This window comes from Felis catus, chromosome D2 (assembly GCF_018350175.1).
Source record: "Felis catus isolate Fca126 chromosome D2, F.catus_Fca126_mat1.0, whole genome shotgun sequence".
NCBI lineage: Eukaryota > Metazoa > Chordata > Mammalia > Carnivora > Felidae > Felis > Felis catus.
In genome coordinates, this window is record NC_058378.1 from 3,186,483 (window position 1) to 3,211,281 (window position 24,799).

Sequence of the window (24,799 nt, forward strand, 5' to 3'; positions counted from 1 at the left end):
CAGTCGGTTGAACGTCCGACTTCAGCTCAGGTCACGATCTCGCGGTCCGTGAGTTCGAGCCCCGCGTCAGGCTCTGGGCTGATGGCTCGGAGCCTGGAGCCTGCTTCCGATTCTGTGTCTCCTTCTCTCTCTGCCCCTCCCCCATTCATGCTCTGTCTCTCTCTGTCTCAAAAATAAATAAACGTAAAAGAATTTTTTTTAATTTAAAAAGAAAGAAAATTGCAGTGTGTGTACCATTAGACATGCTAGGAAAGGAGGGCTGATTGCAAAATAAGAAACCGTGTAGCTTAGAAAGCAACCAGGCAAACAGTTATAACTATAACGTCTTCTCTGGACTCACTCTTGGCAAAATGTGTGATATGAGCAAACACAGAGAAATAAAATATGGAGTCCTGCCCTTGAGAAGGTCCCTTAAATCGCAGCAGATCTGTGGGGCGCCTGGGTGGCTCAGTCGGTTGAGTGTCTAACTTCAGCTCAGGTCATGATTTCACTGTTCATGAGTTCGAGCCCCATGTCAGGCTCTGTGCTGATGGCTCCGAGCCTGGAGCCTGCTTCGGATTCCGTGTCTCCCTCTCTCTCTGCCCCTCCCCTACTTGTGCTCTGTCTCTCTCTCTCTCTCTGTCTCTCAGAAATAAATAAATGTAAAAAAAGATTTTTTTTTTAAATCGCAGCAGACCTTCTAAACTACAGGCCTCTGTACAGAGGAGTGTCTAAAAATGAACTTGTGAGTGGTAAGCTCTATGGGACACAAAGCTTCCTTCGTCGTATGTTGTACATGTGGATAGCAAGCTGTCAAAAATGTCATCTCTAAGTGCCAAGGGTGGTAAAATAATTATCATCAATATTTTGTTATTTTCAGCTTTTGAGAACTCTAAAGAAAACTTGCAAGCCAAAAAAATTAGTTTATCAATAATATGATTTTACTCTTTTGACCACATTTAAAATTATTGTCCTAGCTGACTTTTCTTGAAAGAATTCATTGGAAACAAACATTTGCATGTTTTAATCTACGGCCTCAGTGCCTTCTGCCAAGTTTACCAGCAGAAGTTTTCTCTCTGCCCAAGAAATGTCAGATTGTATTACTGCCCTGACTCATTTTTGATGTCAATCTGCAAGGTTTATGATTCGGAAAGGGATTATTTGTTAAGTGAAAGAATATCATGTTAAGAGTCATTGACACAGGAGACATTATCCCTCTGACACTTGATATTCATTGTGAAACAATGGAGAGACCATAGATTCATTTGGAGTTTGTGGTTTTCAGCTTCCTTCTGGAAGGACTTCTGGCTGTATGGCCTTAAGCACATCATGCTGCCAGGTGGAATTGTACCTGATCATAAGATGAGACACAGAGAAGAAGGACTTGGGTGTTTGGCGGGGGGCAGGGGGGGATTTTTTGTTATTTTTTTAGGTTCTTCTGTTACTCTCAGCTTCAGCCCCTCACCCATCCCACTCTCAAGACTTGCTCTTTGATAATGGCTCCTCAGATCCAACTTTCTCCCTGGCTCTTAGAAATGGGAAAATAAAGCAAAGGAAAAGCATTTCTGAATTTCCCATAATTTATATATTCAAGTATATACACAGTCTACAGCAGACAGTGAAGACACACACTTTCTCCTGCCTCCTCTAACAACTCTCACGCTTCATGCATCCAGACAGTCACATCCTAGGTGATGAAACAGAAAGTTAAATATTCTTCTGGGGGTCCAGAAATATCAGCTCATATTATTTCACGTAAGTAGCAAACTTATTCCAACACAATGGATCTTGTAAATCTGGTGGATCAGCTTTCTGTTGAAGTATTTCTACACCTGGAAAATATACATCAGGCTCCCAGACCACACTGGTGCCCGCTGGCTCTCCTGACACCTGGCGGGCCTCCAGCAGCCTCCACAAAACGGGTTTCCTAGCTTACCCTGGTGTTTTCCATTTCCTGCGGCACCACACTCTCCATCAGCCCCTGCACATCTAGGCACAAGGTAGGCACGCGCAAAGATCAGGCTGACTTTTACAGACCTGGACTTTTAACGCACCCCAATGCCAGGCCAGCCTCCATGGACCTAGAATCCAGACCCAGCTCCTGCAGACCAGGCTGCCAGGGTACCTTAGCACCCCACAGGCCCCCACAGAACCAACTGGCTGGCCATCCCTCACAGACTAGGCTCCAGACTCATCTTGGCACCAGCCTGGCCCCATTGCCCCAGCCCTCAGGCCAGCCCTCATGAATCCAGATTCCTGGCTTATCCTAGTACTGGACTGGACCCTGGGGACTCAGATGCTGTGCCCCCACCAGTAGTAACTCGTACCTGTGAACCCAGATTCCAGCTCACGTTCACAGACCCAGGAATCAGGCTGGTCCCCTTGTACCAAAGAAGCCGGCCTGCCCACCTCCTGACACAGGCACACATCTGCCCACCCAAGGACTCCCAACGGCAAGCCTGTCCACAGATTCCACCAGACGCTCTGGATGGGCTTTGCCCGCCAAAGCCAGTCTGTAAAGACTACAAGAGGTATCTACTTTCTCATATGCACAGACACTAATGCAAGGCCATAAGGATCATGAATAATCAAGGATATTCTGATGCTCTAATGCTCTAATGTGGTGGTGGGCTAATTACTTAACTAGTGTAAAGGTCAAAGGACAAAAGCATTAAAAATAACTATAGCTGGGGCGCCTGGGTGGCTCAGTTGGTTGGGCAGCCGACTTCCACTCAGGTCATGATCTTGTGGTCCGTGAGTTCGAGCCCCATGTTGGGCTCTGTGCTGACAGCTCAGAGCCTGGAGCCTGTTTCAGATTCTGTGTCTGCCTCTCTCTGACCCTCCCCTGTTCATGCTCTGTCTCTCCCTGTCTCAAAAATAAATAAAACGTTAAGAAAAAAAATAACTATAGCTACAATAATCAGTTATGGATACACAATATAAAAGAGGTAAGTTGTGATGCCATGAAATGCAAATTATGGGAGGGGGTCATAGTAAAAGTGTAGAATTACTGCATGCAATTCCAAATAAGCTGTTATCACATTAAATAGACTGATATAACTGTGAGATGTTTTATGTAAGCCTCATGGTAACTAAAAAGTAAAAACTTTCACTAGATATACAAGAGAGAAGAGAATCAAAACATATCAAATGGAAGAATTACTAGAAAGAAAGCAAAAGAGGACGAAAGGAACAAGGGAGCGAGAAAACAATCAGATGCAACTATTAAGTCCAAATGTATCAATAATTACTTTAAAGGAAAATGGATTCAATTCTCCAATCAAAAGACAATGACTGAGTGGTTTGAAAAACAAGATCCATCTAAATGCTGTTTGCGAAAGACCCAGTTTAGTTTCAAGGACATATATAGACTCAAAGAAAAGGGATGGAAAAGGATATTCCACGCAAATGGAGACCAAAAGAGAGCGTGAGTAGCTATACTTACATCAAACAAAATACACTTTAAGTCAAAAACTGTAATAGGGACAAAAAGGGTCAATATATGATGAAGAAAGGGGTAAATTCAACAAGAAGTTACAACAATTATATATGCACCCAGTATCAGAGGATCTGAATATGTTAACCAAATATAGAAAGATCTGCAGGAGACTATAGACAACACTACAATAATAGAGGGGACTTCAATATTCCACTTTCAACAACAGACAGATCATCCAGACAGAACATCCATAAAGAAACACTGGACTTGAATTATACCTTACATTAAATGGAGTTAACAGACAAAAACAGCACATTCCATCCAACAGCAATAGAACACACATTCTTATTTGTTCAGTGAACATTCTCCAAGATTGGCCATTTGTGAGGTCACAGAACAGACTTTAGCAAATGTACAATTTAAATCATACCAAGTATTTTTTTCTGACCATGGTGGTATAAAACTAGAAATCGATAACAAAAGGAAAACCAAAAAGCTCACAAATGTGGGAAAATTAAACACACACCTGAACAACAATAGGTCAAAAAAGAAATCAAAAGAAAAAATTTTAATCTAAAAATCAGTGGGGTGCCTGGGTGGCTCAGTCGGTTGAGCGTCCGACTTCGGCTCAGGTCATGATCTCACGGTTCGTGGGTTCGAGCCTCGCATCGGGCTCTGTGCTGACAGCTCAGAGCCTGGAGCCTGCTTTGGATTCTGTGTCTCCCTCTCTCTCTGCCCCTCCCTGACTTGCACTCTGTCTCCCTCTGTCTCAAATATAAATAAACATTAAAAAATGTTTTTTAAATAAAAATAAGTGAAAACAGGTACACAGTATACCAAAATTTATCAAATGCAGCAAAAGTAGTGCTAATGGGAAGACTGTAGCAAAAGCCATAAACAAACAACAAAAAACTGCTTACATTAAGAAAAAAAGATCACAAATAAAAAAACCTAACTGTGCACTTTAAGGGACTAGAAAAGAACAAACTAAGCGCGAAGCTAGCACAAGGAAGGAAATAACAAAGATCGGAGCAGAAATAATGGACATTGAAAACAGAATGGGTCAATGAAACTAAGGGCTGTTTCTTTGAAAAGTTAATCAAAACTGTCAAACAGTTTGCTAGACTAAGAAAATAGAAGATTTAAGTAAATAAAATCATAAATGAATGAGTTCACATACAACTAACACCGCAGAAATACAAAGGATCATGGATTACTGTGAACAGTTGTACACAAACCTACAAATCAGATAAACTAGGAGAAATGGATAAATTCCTAGAGACATACAGCCTATTAAGATCAAATCATGAAGAAATAAAAACTTAGAACATATCGGGGCACCTGGGTGGCTCGGTAGGTTAAGTGTCTGACTCTTGATTTTGCCTCAGGTGATGATCTCACAGTCATGGGATTGAGCCCCAACATCAGGCTCTGTGCTGACAGCGTGCAGCTTGCTTGGGATTCTCTCTCCCTCTCTCCATGCCCCTCCCCCACACACCTGCACATGCATACACCCTCTCTCTCTCTCTCCCAACCCTCTCAAAAATAAATAACAAATAAATATTAAAAACATCAAATGGTTATCTCAGTAGATGCTGAGAAAACAAGTAATAAAATTCAGTATTTATTCATGATAAAAATCTCAACAAATTGGGTATACAAGGAATATATTTCAATACAATAAAAGCCATATACAACAAGCCCACAGCTGACATCATGGTCACTAGTGAAAAGCTGAAAGCATTTACTCAAAGATCAGAATCAAGACAAGGTGCCCTCTCTCACCATTTTTATTCAACGTAGTACTGGAAATCTAACTCAGAGCAATTAGGCAAGAACAATAAATAAAAGATGTTCAAATCAAAAAGGTAGAAGAAAAAATTTTTTTTTCAGGTGATAAGATCTTATACAAGAAAAGCCTAAAGACTCCACAAAGAAACTTTTCGAATAAACAAATTTAGTACACTGTAGGATACAACATCAACATAGCAAAATCAGTTGTGTTTCTATACACTATCAATGGACTATATTAAAAATAAATAAAGAGAGGCATCTGGGTGGCTCAGTCTATTAAGCATCCAACTCTTGATCTCAACTCAGGTCTTGATCTCAGGGTCATGGTTCAAGCCCTGGGTTGGGCTCTGCACTGGGCATGAAGCCTACTTAGAAAAGAAAAAAAGAAAACAAAACAAAACAAAACAAAACTATCTCATTTATAATACCATCAAAAATAATAAAACTCTCAGGAATAAATTTAAGCAAGGAGGTAAAAGACCTGTACACTGAAAACTATAATATATTGATGAAAGAAATTGAAAAATCTACAAATAAAAGGAAAGATATCCCATATTCATAGATTAGAAGAATCAATATTATTAAAATGCCCATACTACCCAGAGCCATTAAATATTCAGTGCAATCCCTATAAAAAATTCCAATAGCCCTTTTCTCAGAAATAGAAAAAAGACATCCTAAAATTTGTTTGGAAACCCAAAAGACCCTGAATAGACACAGCGATTCTGAGAAAGAACAAAGCTGGAGCCACTATCTAACCTGATTTCAATCTTTATTACAAAGCTACAATAATAACAACCATATGGTAGTGGCATAAAAAAACAGACATATGGTCCAACGGTTCAGTTTGAGAGCCCAGAAATAGACCAACATAATTTATATTTGACAACAGAGCCAAGAATACTAATGGGAAAAGAATAGTTTTTTCAATAAATGGTGTTTGGAAAACAATAATCACCTGTGAAAGAATAAAACTGGATCCCTGTATTATACAACCCATAGAAATTAGCTTAAAATGAATGAAAGACTTTAATGTAAGACCTCAAACTGTAAAACTATTTAGAAGAAAACATAAGGAAAAGTTCTTGACCTTGGTCTTGGCAATGATTTTTTAAATATGACACCAATCAAGAGTCAGTTAAGTGTCTGTCTCTTGATTTCAGCTCAGGTCATGACCTCACTGTTGTGAAATAAAGCCTTGCATTGGGCTCCATGCTGAGTGTGGAACCTGATTAAGATTCTGTGTCTCTCCTTCTGCCCCTCCCCCACTCAGTGCACCTGCACTACTGTTTACTGTCTCTCACTCTCTCTCAAAAACAAACAAACAAAACTCCTAGGAACAGAGTAGAATGTAGTTGGTGGGAGCTGGAGTGTTTGGAAAATGAGACATTGGTCAAAGGATGCCACCTTTCAGCCCAAAGGTGACTAATTTCTGAGGCTCTAATGTACAACATGGTGAGTGCAGTTAATAATACAGGATTATATGCTGAAAGCTGTTAAGAGTGTAAAGCTTAATGTTATTATCACACACACAAAAGGAAGTGATGTAGCGGTATGGAGGTGTTAACTGACCTTAGTCTGTCAATCATTTCACAGTCTGTATGTCTATCAAATCTCACATTGTACACCTTAAAGTTACACATGTTGTATATCAAAATATCTCATGAAAGCTGGGGGAAGAAAAAGAAGAAACAGATGTGAAGTTTCCTAGGATATAGTGTTTCGGGGTGTAAGTAATTAAATGATTAATATTTTGTCTCCATGATTTAATCCACAGTTTGCCTTTCTACTGATAGTTTAGGTGTTCATAATTACCTTGTGGCAGAAATAGGACTTAAATAGGCAAAGCAGGCTGTAAACAAAGACCTATGAACAATCTCTCTGAAAATGCAGTTTTAGACAGTGATGTTGACATGCAGCTTTAATCCTTTGACCTTGTTGAGTATCTTAGTAAGAATCATGAATGAGAATTTCCTCTGAGCTACCTCATGAATAATTAGTAAATAAAACAAATTAGCTTTCAGAAACAACATAGATCTAAAATCTTTAACTGCTTTTTGTAAAGTGTTTTTGAATAATTTTGTGTTCCTCATTGACACAAAGACTTACGACTTCTTTTCTCCTTTGTATTTCAATTGTAAAACCTAAGGCCAAAGTGGATAATAAGGCAAAACAGGCTACCCATCAGAAAATGCCTTTTAGGAAGATTCTGGAATAACAGCAAAATCCTGCAAAGAACTCTTAGAAGGGATACATGATTTATTGCATATGACATTATTAGAAGATACTTTTTATTTTAGTTGTAAGCATTCCTCAGACAATTTTTAAATGGAGAAACTTTGCATGATTTAGCATCACTATATTTCCTTAGCAATCTGTGGACGTATAATTAAATGTACTGTTACTGTACCAGCATGTTAAATGCACCTCAAAAATACATATCATAAGTCTATTTTGATCTGCTAATACAATACAGCTTTCTTGTGAATGTTCAAAAAGGTAAGAAAGGGCTACTTACATAAGTTAAAATATGCAAAAATCATCGCTTTAAAAATGTGGAGATATACAAATTTTGTATGTTGTTTTCTCATTTGGATAGAACAGAATTTACCTAGCAGGAAATTCTAAAGCACCTCTGTGTGCCAGGAACTCTTCTCTAACACAGCTTCTGTTTGCCAATAATACAACTGGGCTATAGAGAATTTAAGTAATGTTTAAAGGTGCTAAAAGCTAGCAAGTGGTAAAACGTGGCCAGTGTTGAACCTTAACTGTCTCCCAAGGCCATGTCCATAACCATAATACTGGCTGCCGCTTCTCATGTCAGTGTTATACATTACACCTTGGGCCAAGAATGATTCTATACATCCCAAAGTCCCCAAATGTAGTCATGGTTGCCTGCTGGAAGGTTGCACAAATAAGGAAAAACCGTCACCATCAATAGAAGAAAAACCCAAATAGCTTCTAACTCATGTAGTATGAACTAGATGTAAGGAAGTCACATTTGGGTGCAAAGACTAACATGTTTGACAATACACTTACATGAAATTATAAAATAATCAAGTATAGTCATATTTCAAGTGAACAAAAATAACTTTAAAATATTCACTTGATCTTCTGATCAGACTTCCCCTGACAATTTATTTTCTGCCCTGCCTTTGTTGTACAGCCCCTGACTTATCTTTATTTCAATTATTTAGACCATTTAATTTCTTATTAAGAATGGGCTTGCCTCTCTCACCAAGTGTCATCCATGCACAAGGCTACTGTTGTTGATAGACCAGTTAGAATGAAGTGAATAGTTTCGGAAGAAAACAGTGGCTGAGAGAGCCCCGGTCTCTCTAGTAAATTGTCCTAATGGAAGCAGTGATGGAGAGCGATACTCCTTAATGACTTCAGTAGGCATTACCAGACCATGTTGTTGGAACGTCTTAACCAAATTATATCATCCAATTAATAATGACACTAAGGCATCATAAAATATGTGTTGCTTCCCCCATGGTCAAATGTGAATCCCTAAGTGGTAATGATGGCAGAGTAATCATAAGAACATATCCTATTCTTGAGCTGGAGATGATGTACTTACTCACTATGCCCTGGAGTTTAATCCATTCATTTTGCTTTTCGTCAGTCATGGCCAAGTCCATGTCTTTGTTGACTATAGTTTTAGACAATATACCTTAAAGTGTGGTTCCACTGATCTTTTTTTTTTTAATTTTTTTTTTAATGTTTATTTATTTTTGAGACAGAGAGAGACAGAGCATGAACAGGGGAGGGTCAGAGAGAGGGAGACACAGAATCCGAAGCAGGCTCCAGGCTCTGAGCTGTCAGCACAGAGCCCGACGCGGGGCTCAAACTCACCGACCGCGAGATCATGACCTGAGCCGAAGTCGGCCGCTTAACCGACTGAGCCACTCAGGCGCCCCTCCACTGATCTTATAACTCAACATCTAACTCCTTTTCTTTTGGATGAGAGAATCAAAATGCAAAGCAAGGAGTTTCTGTCTTCTGACGCCACTCCTATGTGTATTTTCCTGGAAATGAATGTTTCAAAGATCAACAGAAAAGATGAGAGTAGTCCCTGTGCTGCTACTTGTGACAAGCGAATTGAAGCTAAAATATTTGTGTAAAATGAAATTTAAGGAGAGCACAGCACCCCTTTGAATGAGAGGCCAGATTGCTAGGAACTAAGCAACTGATACAGTGTGTGTGTGTGTGTGTGTGTGTGTGTGTGTGTGTGTGTGCACGCACACACAAATGCAAACTTCTAAATGAGAGAGTCCAGACAAACTGATAGCAGAGGGATGTTGAGAAGAATAGGGATTTCAGGAAATCTGAAACTTGTTCTTGACCTTTCTGCTTGATCATTTGGCCACCATTGCGCCTGAGGACCACAGTGGGACCCATGGGTAACTGTGAGCACCCCTTTAATTTCTTAGGCTGGGGTTCAAAGATCCTAGTTGTGTCTAGTAAATTTAATCAATTCTACATTGATATGTAGAATAAGAATTCTAGCATATTTTTGTCCATAAAACCACGAGAGACATTTCATGTGACTACTTTTATCCTTTTTTTTTTAATTTTTTTTTCAACGTTTATTTATTTTTGGGACAGAGAGAGACAGAGCATGAACGGGGGAGGGGCAGAGAGAGAGGGAGACACAGAATCGGAAACAGGCTCCAGGCTGTGAGCCATCAGCCCAGAGCCTGACGCGAGGCTCAAACTCACGGACCGCGAGATCGTGACCTGGCTGAAGTCGGATGCCCAACCGACTGCGCCACCCAGGCGCCCTGACTACTTTTATCATTAATGAGAATGTACTTTATGATCACATGCAAAGATAAGATCAGCCCTCACTGAATATGTAGGGGAAGCTGAGAGATTCTCTATTGTCTTTTGATCAAAGGAAAAAAAAATAGGAATAACTTTATAAATATATTGCTTCCAAAAAAATGATACTGTAAAAATGAAAGTTATATCTATTCTGCCTGTACATTTTACAAGGGAGCATTCTTAGAAATTACCATATATTATTTTATTCATCTTTCTTATAGTAAATCTATGAGGTAGTTATACTTACTATTATTCCTATTTGTATAAACTAAGGTACAAGAGGTTAATACTCTGTTGAACATTCTGTTACTATTAAAGGCAAAAGTTAGGATTTGAATTGAGGTTTTCTGACATGTCCTTAAACTCCACATTATACTAGGAATAAATTCTATTATTATCTGAAATCACTCCCCCAAAAGATTTCAAATGACTAGTATAAAGAATTTGATGGGCTATTTCTTTTATCTATTTTTCATGAAGAAGGTTAGTCCATAGTTCCGCCAATATGTTAAATGAAGATTGTAACATGTCAAATGCTCTGCTGGGGGATAGAATAATTCCCTGATAATCATAGACAGCTGGTAAAGAAATACCTACATAAAGATTCTAAGGTGACACAAAAGTATTTGTGACTTTTGATGTCATAAAAGATTTGGTATCTGAGGTCTTTGAGTTTTAATTCTTCAAGTGAATTTTTACCAAGTCATGAAAGACCTTGGAACACATCTTGCTCTTAGGATATTGTTGTGATCTTGCTCCATGATTGTTTGCCATGTAAAATTCTAACAGAAATTACAGTCAGTTGGAGGAAAGTGAAAGTCTGCTCCTCCCTTCTCTTCACGCCTCTTTCTCTGGTATTCTCAACCCTCCATGGTCTTCTGTTACTAGCCTCACAGAATCTCAAAGTGCTGTATAATTCCTCTATTACCTTCTTTACCTCAATGGTAGATTATTCAAGTGTAGGGGGGGAAGTTCGTTTTCCTCTTCCTCTCTAAGTCCTTGACTGAGACACCTTGTAATAAAATATATACAAATTAACAGGAGAAAAACAAAATTACTCACAACGATATGAGACTAAAAGGCAGCCAGGCAGTTGAGGCTTATATACACACCATCCTGGCCTAAGGAAATGGACAGGGGTCGAGCTTCAAAGGGTAAGAAGGCAATTCATAAGAAGATGTGAAGAGGAAATTTTTGGTAAACAAATATTTGCCTTGACATGCAGATAAGTCTCTCCAATGAAAAAGGTATCTCTGGTAATAACTCTCTTACTGGCATAGGCCCCCTTTCTAATTTCTTTACACTATAAAAAGGAAGGTTAAAAAAAGCTTTTCCTGAATCCACTGGGTCTCTATTGCCTTCACCTCTGTATGCCCAAGTGGCATATTTTGAGTAGCACATCCTCTCCCCTCACACTTCTGGTGAGGTAGCCTTAATGATCCTGTCTTTAGACCATTAGTTTGTTGTTCATTTCTTCCGCATTACTTGTTTATGAGAATGATATTTCAAATATTAAATAAAGAAGGGGGACGGGGTGCCTGGGTGGCTCAGTTGATTAAGCTTCCGACTCCGGCTCAGGTCATGATCTCACAGTTTGTGAGTTCAAGCCCCACATCGGGCTCACTGCTGTCAGCAAGGAGCCTGCTTGGGATCCTCTGTCCCCCTCTTTCTGCCTCTCCCTCTTTCGTGCTCTGTCTCTCAAAAATAAACATTTTAGAAAAATAAAAAAGATTCAGTTATAGAGTTTTCATTGTTTTTAATTTTTATAAATTTGATTGAAGCCATAATTTTCTTCATTCAGTAAATAACTGCTGACAATCAATTATGTTCTAGAAAATTTGTCCTTGGGACACAACCCTGAGGAATAGAAGTAAGATCTGTAAGTGAGTCATCATATATTCATAAACTGGTTCTAGAAGGCAGGGCGAGGGGAGTATATACATCAGAGAAGCTCAGGGTCAGGCATGGTTTCTTTGAGAAACTAAAGAATATACCAGAATTTAAAAGATATACAAGTAAATGATGGGCTGAGAGTAAAGATGAGAAATAAGAAATACTGTAATATGTAAGGGTCTTGAGGTAGCTCATGGTGGAACATAGAATGATTAAGGAAAAGAAAAACATTTGTCTGGAATGCTGAGAGCAAGTGAGAACTCGGAAACAGACAAGACAGGAAAGAAAGGAGGGGGGGCATATCACATAGGACCTTGGAAGCCATGTATTTTGGTTTTCATTCTAAAATCATGCAGAAGGTAGTAGGTCATAAAAAGTTTTAACCTAAAAGCAATGACACATCATGAAAAGGTAAGTCAGTTGCTACTTATAAAAAGATCACTGTGGATAAAGAGAAAATTAAAGAGTGGGGCAAGAGTGTCCATAGGGAAAGTAGTTAGGAAAATGTATTTGATGAGTAAGAGATCGGATCAGTGTGGTGACACTGGAGACTGAAAGCAGCAGGTAGATATGAAAAGTTTTTCTGTGGGAATTAAATTCAAGGCTCATTGATGGGTTCAGTGTAGGCGCCTGAGGGAAATGGGAAGGCTCACAGGTGACCCTCTGCTTTCTGGTTTATGCAGCTTCGTGCACACTTGTGCTATTCGCTGAAATAACGCGGGCGGGAAAATGCCAGCTGTGGGCTCAGGGGAGCAGTACATTTAAGGCACCTGTGAAGTTGCAAGTGTAGGTGTTGGTTGGGCAGCAGGGCCCAGACTCAGAAGAGAGGTCTACAGGAAACATAATATGCAAGGTATCGACATGGCCAAGGCAATTACAATATTAATATATGCAAAAAGCCAAGTGAATAGGCTTGAAATTTTATTGAAAACACAACGTTTGGCCTTAAAATAACATTTTGAGCGTAGGCTACAGTGGGAATGGGGTTTTCCTGGCTGTTCTCACTCCCTGTGAGGAATGAGCATGTGTAGACAAGTTTGGGTTATTGCCTTTCTGTGGCCCATCAGATGCACGCTCTGAGCTCCAGGCTGCAATAAGAATAGCATATCACACGTGTAGTGCCTTTGAAACCAAGTCATGGCATATTTTTCTAATACTTCCTTTTGGGATTTATCTATTTATTTAGTTAGTTTTAGTTTTTAAAAAATATTTATTATTTTTGAGAGAGACAGCACATGTAAACAGGGGAGAGGGGCAGAGGGAGAGAAAGAGAATTCCAAGTAGGCTGTGCACTGTCAGCACAGAGTCTGATGTGGGGCTCGATCCCATGAACTGTAAGATCATGACCTGAGCCAAAATCAAAAGTTAGACACTTAACTAACTGAGCCACTCAGGCACCCCTATTATATAGATATATATTTTTAATTTGAATTCTGGTTAGTTAACATAGTGCAGTACTGGTTTCAGGAGTAGAATTCAGTGATTCATCACTTACACACAACCCCCAGTGCTCTTCCTAACAAGTGCCCTCCTTAATGCCCATCACCCATTTAGCCCATCCCCCACCCCCTCCGTCTGTCAACCTTCTGTTTGTTCTCCATCCTTAAGAGTCTCTTGTGGTCTGTTTCCCTCTCTTCTTCCCCAACCCTACATGTTCATCTGTTTTGTTTAAATTCCTCATATGACTGAAATCATATGGTATTTGTCTCTGACTGACTTGTTTCACTTAGTATAATACATTCTAGTTCTATCCTTCTCTTTGCATTTTAAATCCAACTTGTTGCATGAGATTATTTAAAAATATATGGCTTATTTTTAGCTTGATGACAAATTTGCAGGAATAAATCACACTGAGCATTCAGGCATTTGTATTCATATCCTGCACTTTACAATAAATTGGATATGGGAATCAGGTAGGGGCCTAAGAGGTTAGAAATTTGAGGCATGAAAAACAATGAATTTGTGATTTAACCAGGACAGTCAAGGATGAAATTAAATAGATTAGGGAAGTCCATTTCCAAAGTAGAACGTCATCAGCTAACCTGCCTTTCATGTGGTGGACAAATTATTCATGGACCATAGAGAACACTGTCATTCAGCCCCCAAAATGCTTTCTAGTCTTCATTTCGATCTCCATTTTGATATTTTGAGTAGAAAGTACATCACTGGGCATTCCACCCAGATCACTTTCTTTTCAAGACAATTGTGAATATACTTCAATATTGAAAATATTTTTGTGCATTTCAAAACTAATCAGTTATGCTTTCATGAATGCATGATTCCAAAACAAATATTTTAGCTGTTGTTAACAATGCTATTAATGTATTCTTTTAAGAAACCTACTAGTCTCTCTTCATTAGTATTGTGGTCTAAAAATGTTAAATCACTTTTGGTTTGATCTCAAATAAAGCACTTTTTAGACATGAGAACATCTTACTGGGGGAGGGGTGGAGCCTGCTGGAAAAGAAAGCTTAGGGAAAGTCTCCTAATGGGGACTGACAGGGAGGAACCACAGCTGGGCCTCTGTGCCTGGGCTGTTTGTGCTGCTGGGGACATAGTGAGAACACAGATTTCTCGGCAGCTCTCATGTTCAATGGGAGATTGTAGCTGGCCAGAGTGTAGTTCAGAAAAAATCAACACACGTTCTTTTAGGACCAAGTCTTAAGAGAGAGTACTAAGAGTACTAAGGTTTGAATATTATAAATATGATGGTTTCTAAGATGAATGTGATGCAACTTTGGTCTGAAGGAGTTCTTGTGAGAAAGACACACTGATTTTTTTTTCAGTGGGGTAATTTATCCAGTGGAATGTAGTGTGCACTGAAGGAATATAGAGAAGAGACATTTAATCTAACCAGCAATGAGGAAGATCTTCTAGTGAGGTGATGCCTTGCCAGGTTTTCTAAAGAGAAATAGAGGTCAACCAGGGGAAGAAGAGGACAAAGGGCATTTGAGCAGATGGCACAGAAAACACGAATTTGGGTGGTTGTGACTAGAGAATGGACTGAGGGTAGAGAGGGTAAGGCATTTAGGTAGGGTTGGGGATGGGGAGTCGCATTTGGCTTAGCTGAGGAGAGAAAGTGTATCCATACATATAATGGTAGCCGCCTGACGAAGGAATAGTCTTGAAAATTAACTACTCTGTAAAAGACAAACAGAAGAGATGTTTGGTAATCCAAGAACTGTGCCTGGTAAGAATTGGTCACGTTTCCTTTATTCTCTTCTCCACAGATCACCTCCTCCTTCTTGTGTATCTCCTTTCCACTTACGTTGTCCGTGAACTTATTAAGGAATTGACTCCACAAATACCACATTGTACAACACCTGTGTAGTAGGTTATGCGTCTTTGTTCTAGCTGGTCTCTAACCTTTTTCACCTGAGACCCTAGAAGAAAGGAGCTGTTAATTTTATATTCCCATGTTCACAGTAATTCATCTACAGATTTGACTAACCAAATGAATAATGTTTGAATGCATACAAGAATACAATACCAGATGAACAAAATATTATGAGAACATGAGGTCGGAGATAAATTCTGACTGGGGGTGTGGGCAAGTTCTCATAAAACAGGAGAAATCTTGTGCCATCAAGAAAGAGAAAAAGAAAGAAAGGAAAAAAAGGGAAAGAGAGAGAGGAAGGAAGGAAGGAAGGAAGGAAGGAAGGAAGGAAGGAAGGAAGGAAGGAAGGAAGGAAGGAAGAAGCGGAAATATGCTGGACAGAAGAGAGGCAGAAATGACTTCAGGTAGCAGAACTTCCCTCAAAATACAAAATAGGTCCCAGCAAGAGTAAAGGGGTCTGATATGGCTGATGGGCACAGGGCTTAATTCTAAGTGAACCATGTTGAGACTTGTCATCTTTTGAAGCATTATCCTAAACCCTTTCTGTTTGAGAATCTTTCAATGGTATCATAAGAATTTTTTTTTTCTTTACTCCAAAGGAAACATGTAAGGTTTTGTGCAGAGATGTGCTATTATGTTACCTTTGATTTGGGTGCATGAAAGTAATTCTGATGGGAAGAATGGATGAACACAGAGTGAGAACAAAGCTTCTGGGAAGTGGTGAGGTAACCACTGCAAGAGTAGGGGTGACAAACAGTGAGCGTTTGTCCTATGTTGGGGTGGAGAAGTGCAGTGGACATGAGATATTTTAGATCTAACAATGGTGTGACTTGAAACCCCTTCACTATTGACAAGGATGGAAAGAAAAATACTGGAAATCTGTGAGATATTGAGATTCATGTGAGAGAGCATGTACCTTACAATATAGAGTAGTGCTTGCCAAGGGTTCTATTGTTCATGTATATGCACATAATACATAGAATTTGAGTGAATGAATGAATGAATGAATGAATGAAAAACCTTGAAATCTACCCAATGACACACGTGCTTGGATGACATTAAGCAAATGTGATTTATGCTGCAGTCACAGGAGTGTGCCATGGATATTTAACTGCATAACACAGCCTCATCAGGCCTACTGAGTACCTCCTAAGAGTGTGGTTTACACCCCAGAAGTGGACATTTGACATCTTGCTGGCAAAGCTTTCCTATTTTAATGGTCATGGATATTGTAGCTCATGACACTATTTTTATGTTCATTATCCTTAGATTCTTGACAAGATATTAGTAGTGTTTGAAGTAACAAATTAGTCATCTCTACTGATGGACAGGCACTGATCTTAACATTCATTCAACATAGGGATACTAGACTGTTCATAATTAATTTGTATGTACCTTTTCATAGGAAACCTATAAATGTACTTTATGTTTTTTCAACTCTATCCATAATAGTAATTTTTCAATATGCTAATGATGTATGATGAAGTTACTGTGTTAGTGTTATATTAGGATTAAAAAGTCTGATATCAGGATTTTATGTATATCTTTTCTGGAAGTTATTATGTGATGTATCTGTTATTATATAGTGCTATTTATATCTTTCAATCCACACTAAATATATACATCTATTCTTTCTTCCTTTCTTTCTTCCATTTTTCTGCTCTGCTTCCATTGATGACTCTATACTTTTGACTCCAGACTGGCAATATGAGGGTAAGATGACAAAAATAAAAATGCCAAACAACCTCATGAACATTGCTTGTCTGTCTTTGTTTTATTCTCTTTAGAACATTATTAAAATTCTATTCACTCCCTTTAATTAGACCCTTTATCACAATTAAAGTCCAATTATGTTTGTTTCTGTTGTGAAGCTTTAATTACAATTTATCCTTGTTAATCATTCCTTTATGTTATTTCTTTGGGTTAAATTACCATCCCATTATCTCTGTCCTGAAGGACTTCTGCTCTCCAGTGGTCTCTGCTGGTGTTTTCTCCATAAGATTTGAGTAGTTTGGGGTGTACAAAGTGAATGTGTTATGATGTTGTAAGGGATCTCTGTGGTGGTTATGAGAAAAAATTAAAATATTAGAAGTAATGATGCATATCAATTTGATTGTGGGATTTTTCTTTTTAAATATCAATATATATCCCAATGAATTTGATCTCAAGGTTAATGCTCGTGCAATTGTTACTTCTTACGTATGGTTGTTTTCTCTCCTTAGATTGCAAACTAGCTAGGGGAGGACCGCCAGCCACCATAGTTGCCATTGATGAAGAAAGCCGGAACGGTGAGTGAGCTTCATGTTTTACAAATGACGTGTCCAAGAGGGATTTCTTCCCCTTTCAACCCTAGATTTGTTACGTGTAGAAGTACTAAATGAAGTTAACCCAAATCCACAAATAGTGCTCCCCTAATTTTCTTCTCTGTATGAGTTTAAATTGAGCCACACGCGCAAAATGCTTTACCTGGATCAAGAGACACTTCCGTGACTGGAAAGGTTGCATAGTCTTGACTGTAAAGGAGTCACTGCACCCAGTCAGTCCCAAGAGTGAATCCAGATACAGCTGGGGTATTTCTTTGTCACTAGGTAGAGTTGACTGTCACCCACACAAACATCTAGTCACCTAAATAAGACACATTGCATCCCTCCAAAAGAAGTCGACCAAAAGGTAAGCCTTCCCCTGGCAGCTTACGCTGGTGGGAATCTGGTAAGGATTACCCTCCATAGCCCACTAGACATGGTGATATAGGAATGGTTATCAGGAGATCTGAAAATCCTTGGGAAGAGAGAACCTGACGAAGGTTCTGAGAGCAGAAGAAAAAGCTTGAGTGTTCGCTCAGTTGGTCTGCCATCATTAACAACTAATAGGGAATCCATACTAAGTTCTTCAAAAAGTACTCTTCCTTATCAAACCAAAAATAAATACAGCTGGTGCTTTGTTCTATACAACACTCTCTTAGCCTTTTGAACTTCAGTGTGTTTACAGATTCTTTTCTGTTAGGTTGCAGTAAAACGGTATCTCTCAAGTCTTGGTTTCTATTTCAAACTAGTGTAAGTGTGAGAATGTGCTAGGAGGCTCAGTTTGACTACTAATTCTGTGATGGACCTTCCATGGGGCTTGTTCACTTTGTACTTTGTGTCTGTTGGAAGCAGTCTGTTTTCCAGATCAATAAATAAATAAATAAATAAATAAATAAATAAATATTCATATATATACACACACACATATACACACACACATATATAAAGGAATTATGTCAATTGGCTTATTACAGAATGACATTTTTCCTGGAATTTAACCCTACATACATTCTGAAAATTCTATAACATATGTAATACCTTCATTGTGCTGTATTAGAAGCATTCCTTTAGAGGTGCCTGGGTGGCTCAGTTGATTGAGCATCTGACTTGATTTCTGTTCAGGTCATGATCTCCTGGCTCATAGGATGAACCTGCATTGGGCTCTGCACTGACACCACAGAGCCTTCTTGGGATTCTCCCTTCCACTCTCTCTCCATCTCTCTCTCTCTCTCTCTCTCTCTCTCTCTCTCTCTCTCTCTGTCTCAAAATAAATAAATAAACATTAAAATAAAACATTCCCTTACCCCTTTGAAGAGTTGGCATAATTTTTTTTTTCTTCTTTTTCCATATCCTTTGGAATCATCCAAAAATGTCCACAGCATTGCTGGTCTCCATTTAAACAAACTTAATTATCTATGTTAAATTTTAGCAACACTTAAAAATATCACAAAAATTTGGATGTTTTCATTATTTTTAAAAGTCCAGTATATATTGAGCATGAAAGCATATGAAGTTAATGAGTTATTATGATACATTTGAATAAACTGGAAGTAAATCTTAGATGTGTTTATAGAAAATAAAAAAATACGTGAAAACGCTGTATCAGGAAAATTTTCTTTTGCCCATGTAGAAAATTATGGTTTATGTATCATTAACTATTTTCCAAATAAAAATCTGTAATATTTCAAAATCAAATCCATATTTTCTAAATATTCTCCAAGGAAAACAGTTGGCCTTTTAAACCAGAGACCAACAAGAAAAAATCTGATAGAAGACAACTCTCTATTTTCGTTTCCCTGTGGCTCACAATTAACTTGAACTTACAAGCTGAGTTGAACTAAAACACTTAATTTTACTAAATAATTTCGTTTTAACACATGATTCTTCACAGAGATTATTTGCCAAACAGGTGATTATAGACAGTAATGATGATGCTATTTTACCTCCCCCCTGTGTGAACTAGATCCCACTTTCAAAGGATCAGGAACTCTGGGAAGCCCTTGCCACAAAGTGATGTATACTGCATGTGGTAGACGTTCAATATTTGTGTTCTAGAAGAATGTGACATGATTCAGCATAGTAACGTTGTGTTCTTTAATTGGCATATTTTGTAGAAACTGCCAACTACTCAGAATGCTGCCAAAGTTACTTGAGTGTCATCACAAGCAATATAAATACTTGTCTGGAGGCTAAATGTTTGCATTTTTGTTTTACATTAAACTTCTAAAAATATGATCAAGTGAACCTCTGCCAGAGATTATAATGCGGTATGCTGTCATCTTGTCTTGAATGTCTGAAGGAAGCAGCGTATGAAAGCGTGTCCCATATTTTTCTTCAGTCTATCTAAGAAACTTCCAGTAAGACAGTTAATTCTGATCCTGCTCTTAACCTCTCTTAATTTCTCTTTCCCACCAGTTTTTAATTGGTTGTAATAAAACCTGGGGATATTTGATTTTACCAGTTTAATAAACACTGATTTTAAAGAACAAACCCTTTCTTAAGTCAAACTGGTAAGTCTATTGTGTGTCAGCTTGCCTGTGGTTTACTTTATTAATGACTACAGGTAAATAATATCTATTGCTAAAGACCTCTTCCCACTAAAGTACAGCTTTTAGTAGCTCACTTTTTTTTTTAAGTCTATACTTAATGTTCTTATGTAAGTCGTTGAGGTCCATATATAGAATGTCCGTTATTTGTCACATGCACCTGCATCTTTCAAAACTTTTATACTGCGTGGGATGGGACTATTTCCTCATTGTGAATATGCATAATAATTGCATATTCACAAATGTGTATGTTTGAAAGATAAAAACTGTAAGAGGTAAAGATCCATAAGCTTCTTTGTAACCCTGGGCTCGGTCAGATTCTTCCCCTCTTTGATCATTGTTCTCAACAGAATATTGATAACAGATTCTTCATATAACTCTCGACCTGAACCAGGATACCTATAGAAAAACAGAGGTTATGCTTTAAGGACACAATGTCAACACATAAATGGACACGTGCTGGCCCCTGACAACCATGAGAAAAGCCTTGAGGTGGTGGGTATGGCATGTTTAATGTGCAGTTACATTTAGAAGGGAGAATGTATATGGAGAAACAGACTTAGGACATATTCTCTTATTTAATAAAATAAGAATATCTAAAAATTCTTTCTGGAAAACTTTTGTCCCCACAAAAGCCTACACATGGATGTTTATAGCAACTTTATCTCTAATTTCTAAAACTTGGAAGCAAACAAGATGTTAAGTGAGTGGATAAACTGGTGCTACATTCAGACAAATGTAGGGATAAAAATAAAGAGCTGACGAGCCAAGAAAGGCATGGAAAAACCTATTCTTGTTTTTTTTTTTAATTCCAGTATAATTAACCAATTAGATTAGTTTCAGGTGGATAATGTACCAATTTAGCTGTACTATACATTACCCAGTACTTATCAAAATAAGTGTGTTCTTAATACCCATCACCTCTTTCACCCATTTGCCCATCCACCTCCCCTCCGGTAACTATTGGTTTGTTCTCTGTAGTTAAGAGTCTGTTTTTTTGGCTTATTTTGTTTGTTTGTTTGGGTAGTATAGACATTTTAACATTTTTTTCCCATTCTATGAACATGGAACATATTTCCATTTGTTTGTGTTGTCCTCAATTTCTTTCATCAGTGTTTTACAGTTTCAGAGTATAGGTCTTTCATCTCCTTGGATAAGTTTATCCCTAGATATTTTATTATTTTTGATGCAATTGTAAATGGGATTGTTCTCTTACTTCCTCTTTCTGCTACTTCATTATTAGGGTATAGAAATGTAATGGACTTTTGTATGTTGATTTGGCATCCCACAACTTTACTGAACTCACTTATCAGTTCTCGATTTTTGGTGGAGTCTTTAGTGTTTTCTATAAATATTATCATGTCACATACAAATAGTGAAAGTTTTTTTTTCCTTCCTTACCAATTTTAATGCCTTTTATTCCTTTTTCTTGCCTGATTGTTATGGCTAGGACTTCTAGTACTATGTTGAAAAAAGTGGTGAGAGTGGGCATCCTTGTTTTGTTCCTGATCTTAGAGGGAAAGCTTTCAGTTTTCACTACTGAGGATGATGTTAGCTGTAGGTTATCCAATTGTTGGTATATATTTTTTTTCATAATATTCTCAAAGTCCTTTGTATTTCTATGATGTCAGTTATGTCTCCTTTTTCATTTCTGATTTTGTTTATTTGAGCTCGCTCTCTCTCTCTCTCTCTCTCTCTCTCTCTCTCTCTCTTAATGAGTCTGGCTAAAGGTTTATTAATTTTGTTATTTTCAAAGAACCAGGTCCTGGTTTGATTGATCTGTTCTGTTGTTTTGTTTGATAGTTTGTTTAGTTTCGATTTTGTTTATTTTTGCTTTAATCCTTACTATTTCCTTCCTTCTACTGGTTTGAGTTTCATTCATCCTTCTTTTTTTAGTTCCTTTATGTGTAAGGTTAGGCTGTTATTTGAAATTGATTTTGCTTCTTGAGGTGGACACATATTGCTCTAAATTTTCCTCTTGAGTAGCTTTTGCTGCATCCCGAATATTTCAGACCATTATGTTTTCATTTCCTCTGTCTCCCTGTATTTTTTTTTAATTTTCTCCTTGAGTTCTTGGTTGACCCATTCATTGTTAAATAGCATGTTATTTAACCTCTATGTATTTGTGTTCTTTCCAAATTTTTTCTATAGTTGATTTCTAGTTTCATATTGTTTTAGTCAGAAAAGATGCATAATATGACTTTGATCTTTTTGAATTTGTTGAGCCTTGTTTTGTGGCCTAACATGTGGTATATTCTGGATAATTTTCCATGTGCACTTGAAAAGAATGTGTAGGATGGAGTGTTCTGAATATATTTGTTAGATCCGTCTAATCCAATATGTCATTCAAAGAGACTGTTTCAAAAAAGGAAGGAAGGAAGGAAGGAAGGGAGGGAGGGAGGGAGGGAGGGAGGGAGGGAGGGAGGAAGGAAGGAAGGAAGGAAGGGAGTTAGAAAAAAGATACTGTTTGTTGATTTTCTGTTTGGATGATCTACCCATTGCTCTCTTATTGGGAGCATAAATGTTTATAATTGTTATCCCTTCTTGTTGGATTGTTTTCTTTATGATTATCTAGTGTTCTTCCTTGTCTCTTGTTACAGTCTATGTTTTAAAGTTTATTTGTAGACATGGAGAAATCCTAAATACACATACCTAAGTGAAAGAAGCCAATCTGAAAAGTCTACATACGTATGATTCCAACTGGAAATACAAAAGTATGGAGACATTCTTGAAAAGGCAAAATTACAGAGAAAATACAAAGTTCAGTAGAGTCTGAGGGTGAGTGGGAGAGAGATAAATAAGCATTACACAGAGGATATTTTTTGGTGGAAAATACTCTATATGATATTCTAATGATGGATTTATGTCATCATACATTTGTTCAAACCCATAGAACGTATAAAACCAAGAGTGAACCCTAAGGTATACTATAGACTTTGGATCATTATGATATGTCACTGTAAGCTTATCCTTAATTTCTAAAAAAGTACCATTCTGATGAGTGATTTTGATAATGGAGTAGGCTATGTGTGTGAGAGGATATGGTGTATATAGGAAATCTCTGTATGTCCCTTTCATTTTTTGTTGTAAATTTAACATGGCTCTAAAGACGTCTTTAAAAATCTTTCTGGAAATATATGTTCTAGGTTCAATGGACTCTTAGCTGTCTGTGGCACTGAGTCTGTACTGGAAGGAAGGAGGAGGAGCAGTTATACCAGAACCATTGACAGTCTGTCCTCAAGTGCCAGCTGTTGTACAGGAACTGTGGCACGGCTTCCAGACAGGTTTTAGTACATCCAGTTTGGGCTGATCCTTAGGAACTGGACAGATCCATAGGCACGACTGAGGCAAGGGGACCAGAAAATGGTTTTAAGTCATGGTTAAATCACGTAACACTGTGATTGTACAAAAAATGGAAAGGTTCAGAGGCAAAGGGGTATTAAGTGAGGGATTAAAGCCCATCCTAAAGGCCCTTTATAGATTTAAAGTCAAAAAGATATTGTGAGCTGAGAGCAAATTTGAGAAATGAAGAGTGACGCTGAGTGTATAGTTTGAAAGCAGCCGCCAACAAAGGATGCCACAGCTGACTCAATGGGGAGTCAAGGAGCATTCGAGAGTCAGGGTGTGAGTGAGGTTGAGGATTACAAACCCCTACCTGTTTCCGGAAGGGAGAGGAGGCCACAGAAAGAAGCGGTGACTTCAGTTGGTCACCGCTTCCCCAGAGTGGCTCTGGTCCAAGTATGCAGTTAGGGTAGAGGAGGAAGGGGTGTAGAAGTTGGTCCTTTACTTGAGACAGTCATGGTATTGAGGGGTATTTAGGAGTTCCTCAGTGTTCTTTTCCTTCCATTGTCAAAACCACTAGGCTTAGAGGAGGAGATTACATTTTTTGTTGATGTTTCTCTTTCCCTGTAGTTGCCAATTACATGCACTTTAGTTTATCAGAAGGAGTTAGTCAAACTCTGTTCTGCACACCTCCAAAGGTTTTCAAGGGGAATCACACACATTCCCAGGGAGACAAAAGAAAACAAAACAAAAGCTAAACCTTGCTTACACTCATCGACACAAAATCTTCAAATAACCAACAGTGTTTTGATGAACATTCCCAAAGTATAAACAATGTGTGATGTGATAAAAATCTTTGGCATCCAAATGTTCATTCAAATGTTTTGCCCATTTTTAGTTTATTCTCCTTCATTCCCCAAAGTGAAAAGAGTCCACACTGGCTGAAGGTTTTTACAATCTGAGGGGAAGAAGGGTTGACTCTGTAGAGTAGCACATGATAGATGAGTTGAACCACAGATGTGAGACTGCAGGAGGTATTCAGGACAGAGGAAACTAAGGAACCAACATGGCCGGTGCCAGGTAGCCTGGATGACTGTGTTCTATTTGGGTAAAGTGAGAGACTCCCAAGAAGTGGTGGCTGCTGGACGTGCATAGTAGATGCAGAATGTTTCAGTAATAAGTTGTCACAGACAGAGTCCTTGGCTCTTGTAAATAGTTGAAGAAATGGTGTTAAAGATTGAGTTTCTTATCTGGGCCTGTCCTGGGCCATGCTTCTTGCAATGTGTCAAAACTAGGACACTGGCTTAAGATGTCCCTGGATTTAACTCTCTGTCTCTCTGTGCCTATCTGTCCTTCTATCAGTTCTATGATGAATAATTCTTTTGGTTATTTCAAA

At 38.3% G+C, this 24,799-nt stretch overlaps 1 protein-coding gene across 7 annotated transcripts in view; it reads left to right on the top strand.

The window, feature by feature from the left end:
- PCDH15 (protocadherin related 15) overlaps positions 1-24,799 on the top strand; it is a 1,549,353-nt gene that overhangs the window by 862,340 nt on the left and 662,214 nt on the right. For 3 of the 7 annotated variants that reach the window (XM_045040943.1, XM_045040939.1, XM_045040938.1), the window contains 2 exons: positions 16,971-16,985; positions 17,495-17,560. In XM_045040943.1, coding sequence (XP_044896878.1) covers positions 16,971-16,985; positions 17,495-17,560 — 81 coding nt within the window. Of the gene's footprint in view, positions 1-16,970; positions 16,986-17,494; positions 17,561-24,799 lie in introns of those variants that run through there. The other 4 variants (XM_045040941.1, XM_045040940.1, XM_045040944.1 and 1 more) reach the window with 2 other exon arrangements.